This window comes from Cervus canadensis, chromosome 14 (genome assembly GCF_019320065.1).
Source record: "Cervus canadensis isolate Bull #8, Minnesota chromosome 14, ASM1932006v1, whole genome shotgun sequence".
NCBI classification, from domain to species: Eukaryota; Metazoa; Chordata; class Mammalia; order Artiodactyla; family Cervidae; genus Cervus; species Cervus canadensis.
This window is the reverse complement of record NC_057399.1, coordinates 35,553,102-35,572,233: the sequence shown is the minus strand read 5'-3', so window position 1 is coordinate 35,572,233 and position 19,132 is coordinate 35,553,102. Positions and strand designations below refer to the sequence as shown.

The window sequence follows — 19,132 nt, the reverse complement described above, 5'->3', positions numbered from 1 at the left end:
GTCTCTCTTTGCTTATTTTCTGCCCTTTTTTTTCACTAGGAAATGTTGCCAGCTTTTATCCTCACCAACAGACTTGCGAATTCATATTCTTTTAATAGTTGGTAGTCTCTGTATCAGCAAGTGTCCAGTTTTAGAGATTAGGGTATCAAGACCTTGGTTTTCATACTGGATCCAAATGACAGATCCCATTCTCTCACTCCTGGAATCGGAAATCATTTAGAGAAGTTAGGAAACCTCCTTGAGAAAAATGGGTAAAAGCGTTGGATCAGGCCCCAGTTAATGAATTATAAAGTTGTAAAGCAAAATTCAAGTTGAGAACACTGCAAAATAATCAGAGGAGGGCTTAGTAAAGATAGCAAAAGACCAAACTTGCACCTTTTTTAAGGACACAGATTTTAACTTTGCTAATGACCAAGTCTTCATGTCACATATTTGTTCCTAGTTTGTTGTTAACTTTGCAAGTAGTTCATGTGAAAATTTGAAACATTCACAGAAAATCTGTATTTGGACAAATTTAGGAACAATGGAATAATCACAAGTATACTGGCAATCCTAAATTGTATGTTGTTTCCTCAGGTTTCTTTTCATTTGGAGACTATTACTCTAAAGCATAGTTGTGTATATCACAATGGAATTCATTGTGTCTAAGGAGGACTGCTCTGTATAATGTATTATATGCCAGGTTGTTTTTGATGGAAAGTCTGGTGGCTTATATACTACTACTGTTCGCTCTTTATTAATAAGTTTCTACAATTTATTAAACAACTATGTTTCTTGAACAGTATTTTGGCGTTTCCTTAGATTTTAAAAATATTTTATATTTTATATGTGATTTGTGATATAGTGACATAGATATGTACAAATGAATATATGGAATTTCATAAAGAGGATGTTCTGTTGACCTAAATTTTAGACCTATCAGAGAACATGAAATTTATAGAATTTAGAAACTGAGTTTCCTTTCATATAAGCAAGTCTTCCAGAATTTCATTTTCTATAGATAAATCTTTCAGTTTTTGATGATAAAATTCATAGTTTTCCTCAACATATGATCATTCATATGAAAAGTATTAGTATTCTGTTGCTTAATCCCTTACTGATTATAGCTTATTCCTGTAACATTCCCTTTCTTCTAAAACTCAAACATGTAAATCAGTGCAGTATTGTATGTCTCCTTTGAGTTCCAGGCAGGCTAATAAGTAATATTGCAGAAGATAACTCTTAAAATCAGACATTTAATTAACAGAAAGGTGACACGCTTTAAAATTATATTTTGCATGTTTTTTTTACAAACTTGAGTTTTTTTTGCATACATGCTTCTCTGGTGGCTCAAATGATAAAGAATCCGCCTGCATTGCAGAAGACCTGGGTTTGATCCCTGGGTTGGGAAGAACCCCTGGAGGGGGGCATGGCTACCTACTCCAGTATTCTTGCCTGGAGAAGTCCATGGACAGAGGAGCCTGGCGGGCTACAGTCCCTGGGGTCACAAAGAGTGGGACACGACGGAGTGACTAAGCACAACACAGCATATACACACATAGATACTTCCATACAGACAGAATGCACTTTTTATAACCCCATCAGAAGCTTATCTGCGCTTTATTTTATTAGAGTTTCAAGTGGTGTTGCATATACTCTTGCAGAATAGGAGGTCTGAGGGTAGGAATGCAGTGAAAACCAAATCAGTTTTTTAAAAAGAATTACAAATGAGTCTTTGCTGTTACATGAACACCTCCATTTATTATGAATGATAGTGCATATGAAATAGTTTCATAATTTGAGATATAAGAACCTATAGTCAGAATCAATAAAAATGATGTTCTTGTGATTTTGCAAATCTTATACCAGATTTACAAGGCTGTTTCATGATAATTGTCTTTTTGTCTGTACAAAGATCTTTTCATTTTGATTGCCTATAATGAAGAACACAAGACATGTAAATTAAGAAAGACTGATAATCGTCTATATAATCAGATATACCTGACACTACATATTATTAAGGTTCACAGAATGTAAAGAACTACTCAGACTGCATGTTCAAATACAAAAAAAAAAAAAAATAGAAATGTTTTACTCTTCAATCATATATATTGTCTTATATATGCATATGTATTTACATATATCTTATCCAAATTCTTTGTGCTTCTTTGGGAATATATATTACTAACTTGAAAAATAACTTATAATAGTAGTCACATTGTTCTTTCTTGCTTTTTTTCAAATAATGATATGTTTGATTTATTTGATGGAAAAGAATTACTCAGAAGGTGACTAGTTTATATTAGAATGGGCATTAAGAAAGTTTATCTTTTAACTGTCATGTAAATTCTACTTTATATGAATGGTTAATATACAAAATGCAAAGAGCTACATACAAAGTGGAAGATAAGTCATAGCTTTCCCAGATGGTTCTCAGGATTTTTTTAAACTTCTTTTTAATGGCTGTGTTATTGACATTTTGTAAGGGATAGATGATTTTTATTGATTTTATCGAAATTTGCTGGTGGGATCTAATTCTTCACTAGCAATGATATCCCAAGAAGAGCTATAATTTTTTTAAAAAAGCTGGAAGCTGACATAGGGTAAGTACAAGTTACAGTCAGAATCAACCAGCCTGACATTTATTCTCGGGTAGGTAAACCTTGGACTGCATTTTCATCCTTTATTGATATGCATGCTCACTGTATATGGGCTATGATCAGTATTAGGCTAACACTTGTCATTAGAACTGGTCAGAATACTGATTTTCAGATAGTCAGAGGGAACCCTTTTATGTTTGTTGGGCTTTTATTTATTTCCCTTTTTAAAATTTTAATTGGCAGAAGGGCATCTAACAGTTATTGCCACTTTTCACACTGAAGAACCTTTTTGCAAATGAATACTATATATGAATCAGAATGCAGTTCGGTAGCCAAAGCTTGAAATGGCATCTCTTAAGCATCATCAGACTCTCATGTAACAAATCTTGTACTGTTTGCAGCTTTTTATGAAGTTCGATAGTCTGTAAAATAGGGCTGGGGAATACTGAGGGATTGTTTTAGAAGAAGAATTTAAATTGCAGGTAGGTAATTTTATTTGAGGCTCTGTTATCTTAAGATTTCATTTTCACATACTCCCCCCACCCATTATTTAACAATTCTTTTTGGTCATTGATTCATTTTTTGGTTTATTCATATTACTAAGCCAAGGTTCATAAATTTATCTTTAAAATTTTAAGTTTCAAAGTCTTATTTTCATTTTGTTGCCCTTCTTGTTCGTCTATTTATTTTCGCCTTTTCTTTTGTTTTATCATTTTTTTTTTTCCAACCACTCCTGTCCTTTCACTCAAACCCTCCTTTAACTCACTACCAAAATAAGAGCCGTCAGCTCCTCCTCAAGACATTAGTTGCACCAGTCCAAGTTCCACTAGTATTTTGGTAAGTTGGCAACCTCCACCAGTGGACAAACAGAATGGCATTATTACTGAATACTCCATCAAGTATACTGCAGTGGATGGAGAAGATGACAAACCTCACGAGATTTTGGGAATCCCTTCGGACACTACCAAATACCTTTTGGAACAGCTGGAAAAATGGACTGAATACCGGATCACTGTGACAGCCCACACTGATGTCGGCCCTGGCCCTGAGAGCTTGTCCGTGTTGATTCGAACCGATGAAGATGGTATGTTGCCTCTGCTCCATCAGTCCGCACCCTTCTACCACGATCTTGCTCTGCTGTCTTTTGATAGGCTAACAGTAATGTGTTTTTTTCTGCTCATCTTTTTTTAACCCAGTGTCACTGTAACTTCAGCAATTTTTGCTAAAGACCTATCTTTGCTACGGCCTAGGAATTTTTTTTTTTTAATTTTTTAAATCTCAACACAGCCATTTGCTTCCTTTTTAAAGAACAGTTTGCTCCTGTGACTTTGCAATCCAGGCCCTTCTCTGTACCTCCACCTAATATCTTCTGCGTTTTTCTTGGCTTTTTGTAGTTGCTTCTTTTACATTTTGATGTTAACTTTTCAAAAGCGCCTTCTTATCTTCTTGTTGCCTTTTTGTCTTGAACATTTCAGAGACAGTGATGCTCAACATTCAGTTCTTGGCATCTGTTGTATGGAATACCTTTGATATGAGAAAAAAAAAAGAAGAAAATCCATATAATCAAGAATCTTTTTATTCTGCTAAAAAAGAAACCTAAAAAACACACACAGCAATCAACAACCAGTTTTTGTTATTATTTCAATGCTATACTTCTTTGTGCTTTAATGCTTTGAACCTCAAAGCATCTTCCTTGGCTTTTGTACATTTTTTACATGTTTTTCTATTTCTCTGATACTCTTTTTTTCTTCCATTTTTTTTTTTTCTTTTTTTTGGCATCGGTCATGCTTTTTGATCTTTTCTTAAAAGATAGAGCAGATTGGTTGAGCATTTTCATGGGTTGAAAATGTTTGTATTCCACAAACAAACATGGTGGGTCTGCCCATTTTTTTTTTTTTTTTAAACCTAAGTAAAGAAAATGCTCTGACTGGGTGGGACAAGTGCCTATAATTTTCTTTTATCCAATGATGTTGTTCCAGTTCCTAGTGGTCCTCCTCGCAAAGTCGAGGTAGAGGCTGTCAACTCAACATCTGTTAAAGTCTCGTGGCGCTCACCCGTGCCCAATAAACAGCATGGCCAGATAAGAGGATACCAGGTGCATTATGTGAGGATGGAAAACGGTGAGCCCAAGGGCCAGCCCATGCTGAAGGACGTCATGCTGGCTGACGCGCAGGTAAGCATCTGAAATCATATAGGTATATTTTTATAGGATACGTCTGTTTTAGCCTGTGTCTTAAAATGGACCCCATGTTCATTTTTTCTTTGACATTTTAAAATGTCTGTACAAAATTCTAGATTTTTAAGGAACTTGAAGGATAGTTGATTTTCAGTGTTGTGTTAATTTCTACTGTACAGCAAAGTGATTCAGTGATACAGATATAGATCCAGACATCGGCATAGATACAATGGTTTGCATCTGCTAATCCCAATCTCTCACTGTATCCTTCCTGGACCCTGCATCCCACTTAGCAACTAGAAGTCTGTTCTCTATGCCTGTGGAGTCTGTTTCTGTTTTGTAGACAAGTTCATAACATTCTAGCTTTAAAAACACACGATCCATATTTATCTTCTCAGTCAGAGTTGACTTCAAGTGAGGAAGTGAATTGAAATGACACATCTGATTCAAAACACAGAACATTTTTTTTTTTTAAATACAGATACTTGGCTGTCTACAGCTATTTCTCAGTTTGCCTTTCTGCCTTAAAAAAAAAAAAAGTTGACTTAATTAAATCAAAGGGAAGAATTTTAAACAGAAGTTTTGCTGATAGTCTACTTTCTGCTGTGCTAAAAGTATTTGAAACTAAGTTAATCTATAATTTCTGAATGAATGCCTTCTTTCACTGAAGAATAAACATTTTAATTTGGGGAAATGTATCCAGACAGTATTTTTATCTGTCATTTATTTACCAAATTACATATTTAATTAAAATAAATATTTCATTTCCCAGAAAATGAAGATAATGATAAAAATTATAGAATTTCCCAGGGAATTAATGAGATCCTGTATGTTGAGCCAGTTAAAATTATTAAGTGTAGTTTGTGAAAAATTCTTTCAAGCCGAAGGCAGTGATTTATAACCATGTAGTCACAACTTGGTTTTGTAATAAGTTATTTAAAAAAGAACTTTATATTTTTTTCAATTTTTTAAATAAACTAGAAGTGAATCAAAGACAATACCATAACAAATCTACCTGTATCTATGTTTCTGAAAGGGAGAGGAAGGTTGTAATTAATAAGCATCCTGCTGGGGATTATACATATCCCGTGGACTAGATTACCTTGTTCTAGTAGTGATGGGGTATGGGAATGGAGTGTTTTGCTTATTCAGCAAATTGGTAGCTGGGCCTGGGAATAGATGGGATTATTGCAAATATGAAACCAATTCAGTTGAAAATTCCTTCTTTTGTGTGAAAGTAGGGAAGATTATGAACAAAGTGGAAAACTGTTGTACCGAATTGCTACATTTTGCTTTCTTTTCTCTGTGAAAATAACAGGGAAATAAATATCCCAGCTTTTTACCCCAGAGTCTTTGCTTCATGTTTATCCCAGTCTTAACTCACAAAGGTACTTATTTGCTTTAGCTATAAAGCATTCTAACTAAAGGGGTCTAACTTAGTGACTTATTTACCTCAAAAATCCAGCTGTATGATTTTGGTTTGAAGGACATTTCTATAAATTTAGCCAGAGATTCATAGTGTCCCATAATATTCTGGAGAAAGGACTATTGATTTGCTTTTAATAAATATTTATTTTGTACTACCCATAAAACAGAAAGTTTTTATATAGTATACAAAATGCTTACATTTTATTTGGTGCATCTGTAATTTTGAAAAATAAAGTGATATGACCATCACGTTTTGATGTCCTTCATCAGTTCTTAGACAATCTTACATTAGAGAACAGTAGTTCTTTTGCTGTTTTCATTGGGAATTTGGTAGTCAATGAAATTATATAATACAAAATGCCTTAAGTGTCAATTCAATCTTTTTTTCCCTACTCTTCTACTTTGGTTTTTCTTTCTTATTTTGCTAATTTTCCTTGTGTTGTTGTTCTGGGTTTTTGGTTGATTTGTTTTTTCTCATATCATGTTCTGATAATTCATTGAAATTTTTTTACATCTTACAGGACTTCATTGATGTACATTTTCAATATAATAAAGATGTTAATCTAAATAGTAACTTGAATTGCATAATCTAGATCGAAATCAAAATAAACATCACAATGTAGTATACATAGCATTTTGTATGCCTTATTGATTTGATCCAATGAATTACATATTAAAAAAATTAGTTGGATTTAGTGATAACAATATAGAGTATATTTACTTTTAACTTCTCAATTATGAGTTGAGGTGGCAGCATAACACTCATATACTGTTTGGGATTTTATTGTACACACCTCTTCAGTTGCTTATTTTTTCTCTTTTTTTTTAGTCTAAGGAGGGCACCATTGCCTTTATCAGGCTACAAACTTCATTTCTTTTTATTTTGTTTCCCTCCTCCCCAACCTTCTTAATCTCAATCAGTGGGAATTTGATGATACTACTGAACATGTGAGTAATTTTTGGCTGCTCAGTCAAAACAGATTATAAATGGTTGTTTTTTTACTGATACTCCCCTTTCATTTATTTGTACTATATCATCAGTTTGCTTGGATGCATGAACTAACAAATTATTTTTTAAAGCGTTTTCACTACATGGTATACTTTTTTTAAAAAAAGTTTTTCCCGTCATTGTTTTGTGAAATTGATGTGGTGTTATTGATTACATGAAAAATATCATGAGTTCATATTGTTTGATGGCTGTTACTAACTCTGCCTTGTGATGCAGTTATAGGAGGCATGCTTTAAGTGGAGGTATCACAGACTGGAGATGTCTAGTTTGTTCTGGGCTGCTCATAAATCCTGCTCCAGGGTGGCATATTCAGTGCATAATATGATCTAAATCTGGCACCCATCAATTCTATCTAGAAATGACAGTTCTCTGTTGAACCCATACAAATTTGAGTGAAATTGCTTGAGTGAAACACCAAGAAGTAGAAGGTATCTTACTAAGAGTGAAGAATTTTTTTAAAATACTGTAATGAGTGGACTGAATTAGTCTGTTTTTATATTGAGAGTTTATTATGTATAAAGTACTGTGGATGGCACTGCCTTCTAAATGCTTACAGTGTAGGTGGCTAGGAAGGAGGTAAAGTTCAGATAAGTTCCATAAATACAACCAATGTGATGCCCTCAAGCAAGGTATGAATAATTAGTATTTAAATGACAATATCAGTTAGAGCTATGAGTTTACAGACAGAGCACCAGGTTGGTAGAAGTCCTGAAACTTAGGTGAGAACTCATCCCTAATGAGTAGGGATTAAAGAGGTAATCCCTGTGTGTCTGTGCATGTTGCGGAGTTGGAAGTGAGAATGTATTGAAGTACACTCTGAACTCAGCAGAGGTAGACATAGATACGAGAGTGTGATAAAGTCCGGTGACAATGAGCTTGGCAGTTTGACAGAACTGAAGAGTTCAAGTTATTAAATACATTATATTTTAGTGTAATGTTGGAAAAATCTAAAGTGAAAAAGTGAAAGTCGCTCAATCAGGTCCGACTCTTTGTGACCCCAAGGACTGTAGCCTGCTAGGCTCCTGTTGTCCATGGAATGCTCCAAGCCAGAATACTAGAGTGGTTAGCTGTTCCCTTCTCTAGGGGAAAAAATCTAAAGTTTCAAGCAAAATACCTGATCTCTAACTCTTCAGTACCTGAGAGATTTTTTAAATTGTTAAAAAAAAAAAAAAAGAGCAATAAGATAAAGGCTGGTAGGAGGTTTTCTTTCATTTAGTAAATATTTTTTTTGCCGAAACACAGGTTTCTTATAGGGGTTCTTGGTAAATATGATGATCAAGCTATCACTTCTCATGAAATCGACAGTGTAACAGTGTTTTATAAACGTTTTTGATCATAACCCATAGTAAAAAATGCATTATTCTCCATGACCAATGCATGCATATGTTTAAAATAAAGGTTTCACAAAATAATACCTTACTTTTAAATATATTCACATTTTAATGTTTGAGTATATCCATTTGTTTAAAAAACACTGGTCTTGAATGGCTAAATTCATTTCATCAGCTACTAAATGGGTCATTACCTTCAGCTTAAAAATCAATAACTTCATGGATAGATTAAGAGAAACAATACAGTTGATAAGGAAACAAGTAAACAGTTCTTTTCCTAAATCATGAAGTGACCAGTTCTTTTACTAAATCATGAAGTGATTTTTTTTAAGTTGAGCATCAGAAATGAAAAAGGGAAAGTTATGATCAATATTTTAAAGGAAGAATGAACAGAACCATACTAACTGGCTAAGAATTTGAAGGAGGCTATTGGACCAAAGATTGCTCGTAAGTTTTGAAGATGCTTCATCATTCATTAAAATATGGAAGTATTTTATGGAAGAAGGGGACTCTGCTTCTGGGAGTCACGTGTACTTTAGTTAAATTGAATTTGAGATAACCACTTGACAGTTAAGGGAAAATGTCCAGCAGATATTTACAATGCTGGGGCCTTACTGCTGGGGCCCTGGGGGAAAGTCAAGGCTAGAGATGAATTTAGGATATAGGCAGAAAAAAATTCTCTAAGTTTTAGAAATGAAACTAGTTTTTTTTTTTTTTTGTTTTGTTTTTAGGACTAGAGAGAAAGGCAGCAGATAAATGACTGTGTCAAGACATTTGGGGATGACAGCTATTAGCAAGCAGGGGCAAGAATTAGGATGCAGAATGGAATAGGAGGATACAGAGAGAGGAATAGTGGTTATGATGTCAGCCAGAGAGGGTGTAGAGACCACCAAGGTAGTACAGCCACAGCTTAAAGAAAGAAAATGTAACTCAAGAGACAATGTGATTCAGGCAAAGAGAGGAATGCTAGAGATTAGACCACTGAAGGCTTGAACATTTGGACTGGCACTACTTATATTATCCAGTTCCAACCTGTGTGGAAGGAAGGTCATGTGTGATTGGCTAACTCCAAGTTTATAAATAAGAAACTTACAGAAGGCTCAGCATTTGTAAATTGCTTGCCTCTCAATTTAGTGATAGAACCAAACTTCGCTTCTTTTTCCTCCCAACCTAGCCTGTTTTCATCAGTAGTTCTGTGACATAAGAGAGACCTTGGAAATATGTTGAGATTTACCCATCCTAATTTTTGGAATTGCCAGTGTGCCTACCATAATTTTAAGTGCCACTCTGGAGTGGTTCACTTAATTTTTATATTCTCTGTGATGTTGGTGAAACCATTCCTGAAGATAAAAATCTATCTCTCAAATTTAGTCTATTCATCTGATAGAATAATTTTTCCAGTGGCTCTTCAGGATGGTATCTGAAATTTTTGAATTTCCACACTGGTGAGATTCCTACTTTTTTGAGAAAAGCACATTGTCAAAAGCTGTCATCCCTGGATTCAGATTCAACCATTGATTTCTATGGTGCCCATTACAGCCTTGCACAGAAAAGTCCCACTGTTCTCCATTCACACAATCAAATCCATTCACTAAACTCTCACATGCATTGTCTTTAGATGCGAAAGATGACAGTCAGTATTTTCTTATATTTATCCATATTGAATTTGAAAACATAGCTGTGCCAGAAATCTGAAAAGTTATTTTTTAAATTGTTGTGCGTGTGTGTAGCTCCAAAGAAAATACCAAAACATTAATAGCCAGCACTCTATTTAAAGAATCATGTAACTTCCAATTTGGAAGAATAATTCTTGGACTGTCTACCCTTATAACCATCACAGCTTTGGGTCCTTACTAAGAGAAAACTAATAGTTTTGATGAATAGTTTGTGGTATTTAACATTTTCAAAATTGATTGAGCACATATCAGTGATGTGATAGAACAAGATCCCGTTACATGGTTTTATGACAAGGCCTCAAAATCTATAGATTGTTCTCCTTAGTTTATAGTAATTTTTGTTATTAACCTATACAACTAACCAGTAATATATTATTTGAGTCCTGAGAAACTTCTGTGGCTGTCTAGGTCCAACAGACCAGCCACTTGGCAAAATATCAGTATTTACGTGATTCAACATACTGTTTGGCATCAGCGCCACTAACAGTCTGAGGACCAGGCTACGATGGAAGCACATGGATTGTGGCTGGAATATCATAACAGCTAGAGTGAACTGCTCACTACAAGCCAGACATTGTTTTTTAAGTGTTTACCCAGTATAACTTTAATCCTTTAGTAGCCTAGAGGGTCCTAGCCTCCCAACTTTCACATGGAGAACTGAGGCACAGATGGGGTGAACTCATCACTTGCCCTGGGTCACCAGACTGGTAAATAAGGAAAGGCAAGTTTAAGTCCAAGCATTCAGAAGGTCTGACTCCAGTTTTTGTGGTTTCGATTATTACCCCTTAGAGCTGCCTCTGAGGATGGCTGAAGACCCCATTTCAGTGTCAGCATGAAGACAGATCTTCCCCAGCATGAGCTCTAGGCATGAAACATCCAGTGCTTGGCATGGCTGCCGGGAATGTTCATGCATGCACAGCATGGAGGCCGAGGCCTTAGTTTCCCCCCAGGGCAGCCGTAGCGTAGTTTTGAATCATTGCTATTCTGTTGTATCATTTCAGGACATGATTATTTCTGGGCTACAGCCTGAAACTTCCTACTCCCTCACTGTCACAGCTTACACCACCAAAGGAGACGGAGCTCGCAGCAAACCCAAGCTGGTGTCCACCACAGGGGCAGGTAACCATGTCTATGCATATATATGTCTTCAATATGTTTCAGGCAACAATGATGATTTTCCCAATGGTATGGATGGCTTCTATCAGAGGGGAGAATGGACTGTAGTCAACTTCTGTGATTTTTGATATATCTTAAGTTAGGTAAAATAATTAAAGAACCTGCTTTGCCCAAATTATTTAATCACTCATTCACCAAATATTATTTGAGTACCTACTGTGCATCAAGGACTATTTCTGGTACTTTGAAGAACAGTCAACAAAACAGAAAGAATCTGGCCTCCTGAAATTTATTTTCTGACCGAGATTGGATAATTAACAAGTGAACAAATGAGTTTTATAATAATAAAGTGCTGGGAAGTGATAAATTATGAAAAGAAAGATGTGCAGTCATGCCTTTAGGCAGTCCCTAGGGGCAGTTTTAGAAACAGTGATGTCTTTTAGAGGCAGGATATTTGAGCTGAGACTTGATTGGTGTGAGGGAGCGGATCCCATGAGGGTCTGGAAGGCAGATCATCTAGGGAGGGAAATCATGTGACAGCCTCAGCATGCCACACACCTCCCCAAAAAGAAAAACAAACCTTGTTAGAAGAGCTGCCATCTGGAGCTGGGTTGATGACTTAATATTTTATTTTTTGTCATTTTCTCCTCCTGACCCCTTGTTCTGGGGTATCAAAAGAGAACAAATTGCACAAAAGATGGGAAACAGAAAAGAGAATGAAGAAAGCAGAAGGACTAATATAGATTGCTCGTTTCTGAAGACCGAAGCTTCTTAGCGCTGTTTAGACTTGTACATTGGTCTGCCACGTTAGGAAGAGTCAGCATGAAGGAAGACCTGTTGTTGTAAAACCAATAAATTAAGAGATAATTACAGAAGGATTCTCCTTCAATCCCTTTATATAGAAATCTCCCATGGAACATTTAAACTATGATTTGATTTACTCCTCCTGAATCACTTCTGGCATAACTTTTTAGGAACACACCTCTATGTAAAGGCGTAAAGCAAAGAACAGCTGTGATGTTGAGTGCCCTCCTGGGTGCTGTGCTCACTTCCAAATTTGTCTAAATGTCATAAGATTTGCCTCACTCATATCCCGCCACCTGGAACTGCCTCAAGCAGCAGGATTACAGATGGCAAAGCTCCTTCAAGGCAAAATCTTCCGGGCCTTATTTTTTTTTAATACCTTTGTTTCAGGTTAACGCAGCACCCTGCATAGGAGATACAGTCCATGTTCAGTGGGACATGCTGAGTGTCTAGCTATGGAACCAGCTTCTCCTGGAATGTAGCCAACTAAGAGTGAACCCCTAAAACTGAACCCCAAAATGGAAAAATACACTTCCTGCACCCATATTTATAATTGTGTCTTAGGAAAACTGAAGTGTCTTACATGAAGCATCAACTTCCTATTGCCCATGAAATAGGGAGGGATGTCTTATAATGAGGATGAAAAAGTAGAGGATTTATCTCCAAGGGATGTGAATCCTAGAACAAGGAATGCTACTGCCTACTTTAACGTCACTGAGATTAGCTCGTCACTTTTTACTCACTGTACCGAACATTATTTAGAACTGTGGGTCTTACACACAGAATTATTTTGCAGTTTACATTTGTGATTTCAGATCTTTCTTAATCAATGGAGACTTTGTTATTGAGGAAATGCTTATAATTTAGATGTCTGCATGTTTATTTTCTTGCGATCTCCTCTGTTCTTGGATTGGAGATGGGAGAATCCATCTGAAGAATCCATTTATAATCTTCTGGATTATAAATCCAGAAGGAGATCGATAATCGTTCAAAAAGAAAAGCTCTAGTTTTTTTTTTTTTCTTTTTGCTGCCAACCTGTAGTAAAAAAAGTATTCCCTAGTCATTAGTGAACAGATTAATTTGCTTTGTTCTGTATACTATTTAAAAAAAACTTGTATTTATATGACTATGAAGAATTACTCAGTGGATCTCACAGATGTAAGCTCCTAATAACTGTAGTTATAAAGGTATTTAATTATAGCTTCCATTGAAAATTCACAAATTCCCATTAAATTTTACTTTAATCATAAAATTCCTGGTTTTTTGGATAGGTTTATGTATAATACATTGTTCCTGGAATCTGCGAACAATCATATCTTTGAAATAAAGAGTACAGGCCATAACTTAAGCAATCCATATAGGATTCATGTAACCTGAGGGCTGCTTTTTAATAGAATGTTGGATTTTATGTTTGAGTGATTATGACATTTTGGTAGTTTCTTTGTTAATACTCCTGTGTTCTGTATCATATCTACTGCCTGAAATCTTGCAGTTTTAGGCAAATTCTTTGGTTTGAAATTTTCTCTGTATTTTTACATTATTTTCACTACTGTACTGAGCAGCTGTGTTTAAGGATGAGAGAAAAGTGACTATGATATGGAGGATTTGAAAGTAATTCTAGGCTTAGGTCAGTCAATTATGATTGTTGCTACTTAGGTGCTAAGTTAAATTGAAGCTCAGTTTAGAGCCGTTGGGACTGAGTGCCTTGATGGATCTCCAATGATTGCTGTTACTAAGAAGTAGAGGGCAGCAGCACATGTGTACCATTTCTGAAGTCCTGACAAAGAGGGAAGAATATAGTAAGCAAATAAGAACTGAAAAGGCAAAAGGGAGAATGGATTATACATCGTGACTTAAGAATTAGCTTATTTACTCTACAGAAGGACCCTCTGCTTATTCTAATATGCTCACTGCTAAAAATGCCCTCCAGCCTCCCTAGAGTAAGTATTTAAGACTCCTTCATTTTGCCAATCCTCCAGCTCCTAAATTGGAGCAAGCAGGTCCTCTGACCCTGCCACTGTGTGCTCAGTCATGTACGACTTTTTGTGACCCATGGACTATAACCGCCATGCCCCTCTTGTCCATGGAATTTTTCAGACCAGAATACTGGAGGGAGTTGCCATTTTCCTCTTTCTGGGGATCTTCCCAACTCAGGAATCGAACCTGTGTCTCTTGCATCTCCAGCATCTGTAGGCAGACTCTTTACCACTACTGCCGCCTGGGAAACCCTGACTCTGCCACTGGATGGCCTTTAAAAGTGGTCCAGACAGTAACCCCAAGGCATCAGAAACCTTGAACCCAACTCCACACACGCGGCACCACCTACTGGTTGTCTTCATTTCTCTCCTTTGAGGATGCACTGCTCAGAGGACGAGGTCCCTGCATTACCTGTGTTTCATTTTCCCACCCAAAGCCTGTGTGCCAGTATATAAGTCTTTCCACAAAGTGAGTAGTTGCTAAATGTTTTCTACATAGAACTTCTGAAAGCAAGAAATGGAATGGGTTCCATTGCCAATATGTGCAGTTTTGGAGAATTCTTTTTAATCGCACATGCGTTGTTATAGAATTTTCCTCATTCCTTTTCCTTTTTTTTCCCTGTTACTCCCTGGATGAAATACCATAACTGCCCACAATCATTACCCTCGCTGATTTATACTATGTTTGCTTTTTACACATTTGGGGAGATTTCAGGTATTCTCTTCTTGTGTCTAGCCTCTACGGAGCTGTCCATCACCAGCTCCTGGAGCTTACTCAGACTCACGTCCATCAAGTCAGTGATGCCATCCAACCATCTCATCCTCTTCATCCCCTTCTCCTCCCGCCTTCAGTCTTTCCCAGCATCAGGGTCTTTTCCAGTGAGCCAGTTCTTCGCATCAGGTGGCCAAAGTACTGGAGTTTCAGCCTCAGCATCAGTACTTCCAATGAATATTCAGGACTAATTTCCTTTAGGATGGACTGGTTGGATCTCCTTGCAGTCCAAGGGACTCTCAAGAGTCTTCTCCTACACCACAGTTCAAAAGCATCAATTCATTGGTGCTCAGCTTTCTTTATAGTCCAACTCTCACATCCATACATGACTACTGGAAAAAGCATAGCTTTGACTAGATGGACTTTTGTCGGCAAAATAATGTCTCTGCTTTTTAATATGCTGTCTAGGTTGGTCATAGCTTTTCTTCCAAGGAGCAATATCTAACTTATTTAAGTTACCTACTTAACTTAGTTAACTTAACTAACTTATTTAACTTAAAGTAACTTACTTAAGTTAGGTAAGCAATATAATATCTAACCTACTTAACATGAAAGGAAATTGTGTACTTATGAGAAATGAGCCCCTTCCCGCAAAAAGCTTAATATTCTGATTGTTAATAATTATGATTATTATTAATGAAATATAAAATACTATTCTAAAGCTTTTACATGCATTTTCTCATTTAATACTCACAACATGGGGTGGGTCTTAATATAATTCCCATTCTAGTAGATGCAAAACTTGATGAGGATGGCTGGTGTGGATAGTATAAATAAAAATTGCAGATTAGATTCACAGAAAGTCTAAGCAACATTTTGTATTACCTTTTTTCTTCCTAACTTATAACCAATATAATAGTTAACTGTTCGGCTATGGATTCAGATACACCTGTGTTTGTCTCATAAATTTCTCACTTATTACACATCTGACTATGCACAGTTTTCTGTTTCATTTTCTTATGAGGCAAAGCGAAGATGACAACTAGTCACATAGTCAGGAGTGAAGAGTGTACTCAAGTGAGACACTCCAGGTAGCGCTCTCAGTACAGTACCTGATACACTGCATATGCTCAATGATTAAATATATTTTGATTGTTATTCTTATTAGCTGTATGCTACTGGCTAATCCTTACTTGGCTCCATTTCTGTGTGGCATGAACCTCTATGTATGAAGAGTTGAAATGTGACGATATTTAAAAAAATCTCCTGAAGTTATCATTTCAGTAATAATGCCTATTTTCTCTCCATTATCACATTCTAATATTCACCCTGCCTTCAAGAGTATGAGAAGGAGCATGTTTCCACAAAGGTATATAGACCAAGCCTTGGACTTTTTATAAGTGAAGAAATGGAAATGCCTGTGGAATTGCTTGAAATAAGTAATTTTTATGAGTAAGAATGGGAATGCCACTCCAAGGGGATTCCCATTCAACAGCAGTTGAAATATGAACATCCCTGTAGGTTGGTCTTACCACTCCATCCTGTGTCTCCAGTTCCAGGGAGACCCCGGCTCGTGATTAACCACACTCAGATGAATACAGCCCTCATTCAGTGGCACCCCCCGGTGGACACATTTGGACCCCTCCAGGGCTACCGTCTAAAATTTGGCCGAAAGGATGTGGAACCGCTTACTACTCTTGAGTTCTCTGAAAAGGAAGATCACTTCACGGCGACAGATATCCACAAAGGAGCATCGTACATCTTCAGGCTCTCGGCCAGAAACAAAGTGGGCTTTGGGGAGGAGATGGTGAAGGAGATTTCTGTTCCAGAAGAAGTTCCAACTGGATTCCCTCAAAACCTCCAGTCGGAAGGCACCACGTCAACGTCCACCCAGCTATCTTGGCAGCCGCCGGTCCTGGCCGAGAGAAACGGCGTCATCACCAAGTACACCCTTCTGTATAGGGACATCAACATCCCCCTTCTTCCAGTGGAGCAGCTCATTGTTCCAGCTGACACCACTCTGACACTCAGTGGCTTAAAACCAGATACCACATATGATGTAAAAGTACGTGCTCACACGAGCAAAGGGCCCGGGCCGTATAGTCCCAGTGTCCAGTTCAGGACACTGCCTGTGAATCAAGGTAGGATTTGTCTGCTTACGGCCTTTCTCCTTTAAAGGAATGTCGGTCTTTGGAAATCAGTATTTTGAAGCTATAGATAACTGATCGGCTCATTCATATTCATAGGTTCAGCAAAAGCAAAAAGGTAAGGTATGTAAAACTTAACGTGTTTTGGATGCCTTAGATTTCAGTTAGAGAATGCCAAGCAAGTCTGGCTGACAGTTCCCCAATGTTCCCAGGTAAGGAAAACACAATAGAGTTGACTGAATGGGAGAGAAAGGAGAGATCTTGGTGACAATGAGGTAGTAAAATGAATGCTTTTAACAGGTAGGCAAATCACACTTCTCTGATCAAAGTAGATGGTATCTAGCTTAAGCCTTCTTGTCCGTGCAGAAGGACTGGTTGAATGTTTTTAGGAGTAGTTTAAATACACTGTTTTTCCTTTTCCAGCAGTGTTTGCAAAAAATTTTCATGTCAAAGCAGTAATGAAGACTTCGGTGCTGCTGTCTTGGGAGATTCCAGAGAATTATAATTCTGCCATGCCTTTCAAAGTAAGTTGTTTCCTAATGTGTAAGGTATCACGGGTAAACGTGGAGGGGGCAGGTCACCCAGGGAAATCACTTAAAAACCACACAGACTGCTTTGATTCAGCCACACGTACTTAACTGTTCTCATTTGTGGCTTTCATATCACAGACAAAGCCTGGTTCTTGGCCAGTGTGACCTTTGCCCTCTTGGGAGGAGGCAGAAGCTCAAACCCAGGGCCTGCATTCCTTGTGGGTAACCGAGCACTTCCAAGTTGAACTTTTTACATCTAAACTAGTGCTTTTGATTTTTTCATCAGAAAATGAAATTTACATGGTTTCTACCTATTTATAATGCAGCATCCTGGGATTTGGCAACTCACTCCAGTATTCTTGCCTGGAGAATCCCATGGATAGAGGAGCCTGGTGGGCTACAGTCCACAGGGTCGCAAAGAGTTGGACATGACTGAGTGACTTAACTTTCAACTTTCAGTGCTTTTGATTTTTCATCAGAAAATGAAATTTACATGGTTTCTACCTATTTATAATGCAGCATCCTGGGATTTAAGTAATTTGTTTATTGGCCTGAATTCTTTGCATATTTTAAACTTTAGTTTGCCATAGAGAGATACTGAAAAGTGTTAGCAAGAAGTACAAGTCTGTGAAATAGAGAATAGAGAAGCATCTATAAAAGTAAAAAAAAAATGTTTGGGAACAGGAATGGAAGTGTTTGGAAAAAAGTGGTGTGCATGATGCATTGAAAACTTAAGAGCATTTCTGCATATATTCCCTTGAGATCACAGACAACTGACAGACCAAATATTGAGAGGTTATTGCACATTTGCATATTTTTGATAGACTTATAAACCTTATACTAATATGCAATAAGGGAAAAAAAGGAAAATCAATGCCACCTCTAGAATTTTTGGAGCACTTATAGGCTTATGAAATGCCCCGAATTAGAAATGACCCATATGTATTTTCTGTAAGCAGGTACACATTACTTTAGAAAATATTCCTTACCTAACCGATAACCAAATCTTTCTGATTGGTTGTCTCTTTCTAGATTCTTTATGATGATGGGAAAATGGTAGAAGAAGTGGATGGCCGAGCTACCCAGAAGTTAATTGTCAACCTGAAGCCTGAGAAGTCATACTCATTTGTGCTGACAAATCGTGGCAACAGTGCTGGGGGGCTGCAGCATAGGGTAACTGCTAAGACTGCACCCGATGTTCTCCGTACCAAGCCTGCCTTCATTGGGAAGACCAACTTGGATGGCATGATTACCGTGCAACTGCCCGAAGTACCTGCAAATGAGAACATAAAGTAAGTTGACTAAAGGTTAGGGCTGAACCATAGAAATGCCTGTAAGCAAGAAAAAAAAGGTTAAATCTTAGTATTATGTGGTTATAAAAGAATGTGTAGGATATATTGCTGTATATAGAATGAAAGAGGCTTTCACATAGGCTCACAGTTTTGTTATTCATGTTCTGTTGCATTTTCTAGAGTTCATTTTGACACAGATTCTCATTAGTGTTGCATTAATGAAAGTGTTTTATGAAGTGGAAATTAAATCCAGTCAGTTAAGTAGTTTGTTGGTTTTATATAGCTAGTTGATGGTAGCCAGTAGAAGAAAATGTGTTTTCACCAAAGTGTATTAAGTATGAGTGTTGTGGTAAACC

The 19,132-nt window shown here is 37.0% G+C and overlaps 1 protein-coding gene across 13 annotated transcripts in view; it reads left to right on the top strand.

Moving 5' to 3' along the window:
- The window catches only part of PTPRD (protein tyrosine phosphatase receptor type D), a 427,632-nt gene that overhangs the window by 237,005 nt on the left and 171,495 nt on the right, over positions 1 to 19,132 (top strand). For 5 of the 13 annotated variants that reach the window (XM_043487053.1, XM_043487051.1, XM_043487043.1 and 2 more), the window contains exons 10-16: positions 3,358 to 3,663; positions 4,559 to 4,752; positions 7,105 to 7,131; positions 11,201 to 11,318; positions 16,361 to 16,948; positions 17,381 to 17,478; positions 18,517 to 18,776. In XM_043487053.1, the coding sequence (XP_043342988.1) occupies positions 3,358 to 3,663; positions 4,559 to 4,752; positions 7,105 to 7,131; positions 11,201 to 11,318; positions 16,361 to 16,948; positions 17,381 to 17,478; positions 18,517 to 18,776 (1,591 nt within the window). Of the gene's footprint in view, positions 1 to 3,357; positions 3,664 to 4,558; positions 4,753 to 7,104; positions 7,132 to 11,200; positions 11,319 to 16,360; positions 16,949 to 17,377; positions 17,479 to 18,516; positions 18,777 to 19,132 lie in introns of all 13 variants that reach the window. The other 8 variants (XM_043487052.1, XM_043487049.1, XM_043487050.1 and 5 more) reach the window with 3 other exon arrangements.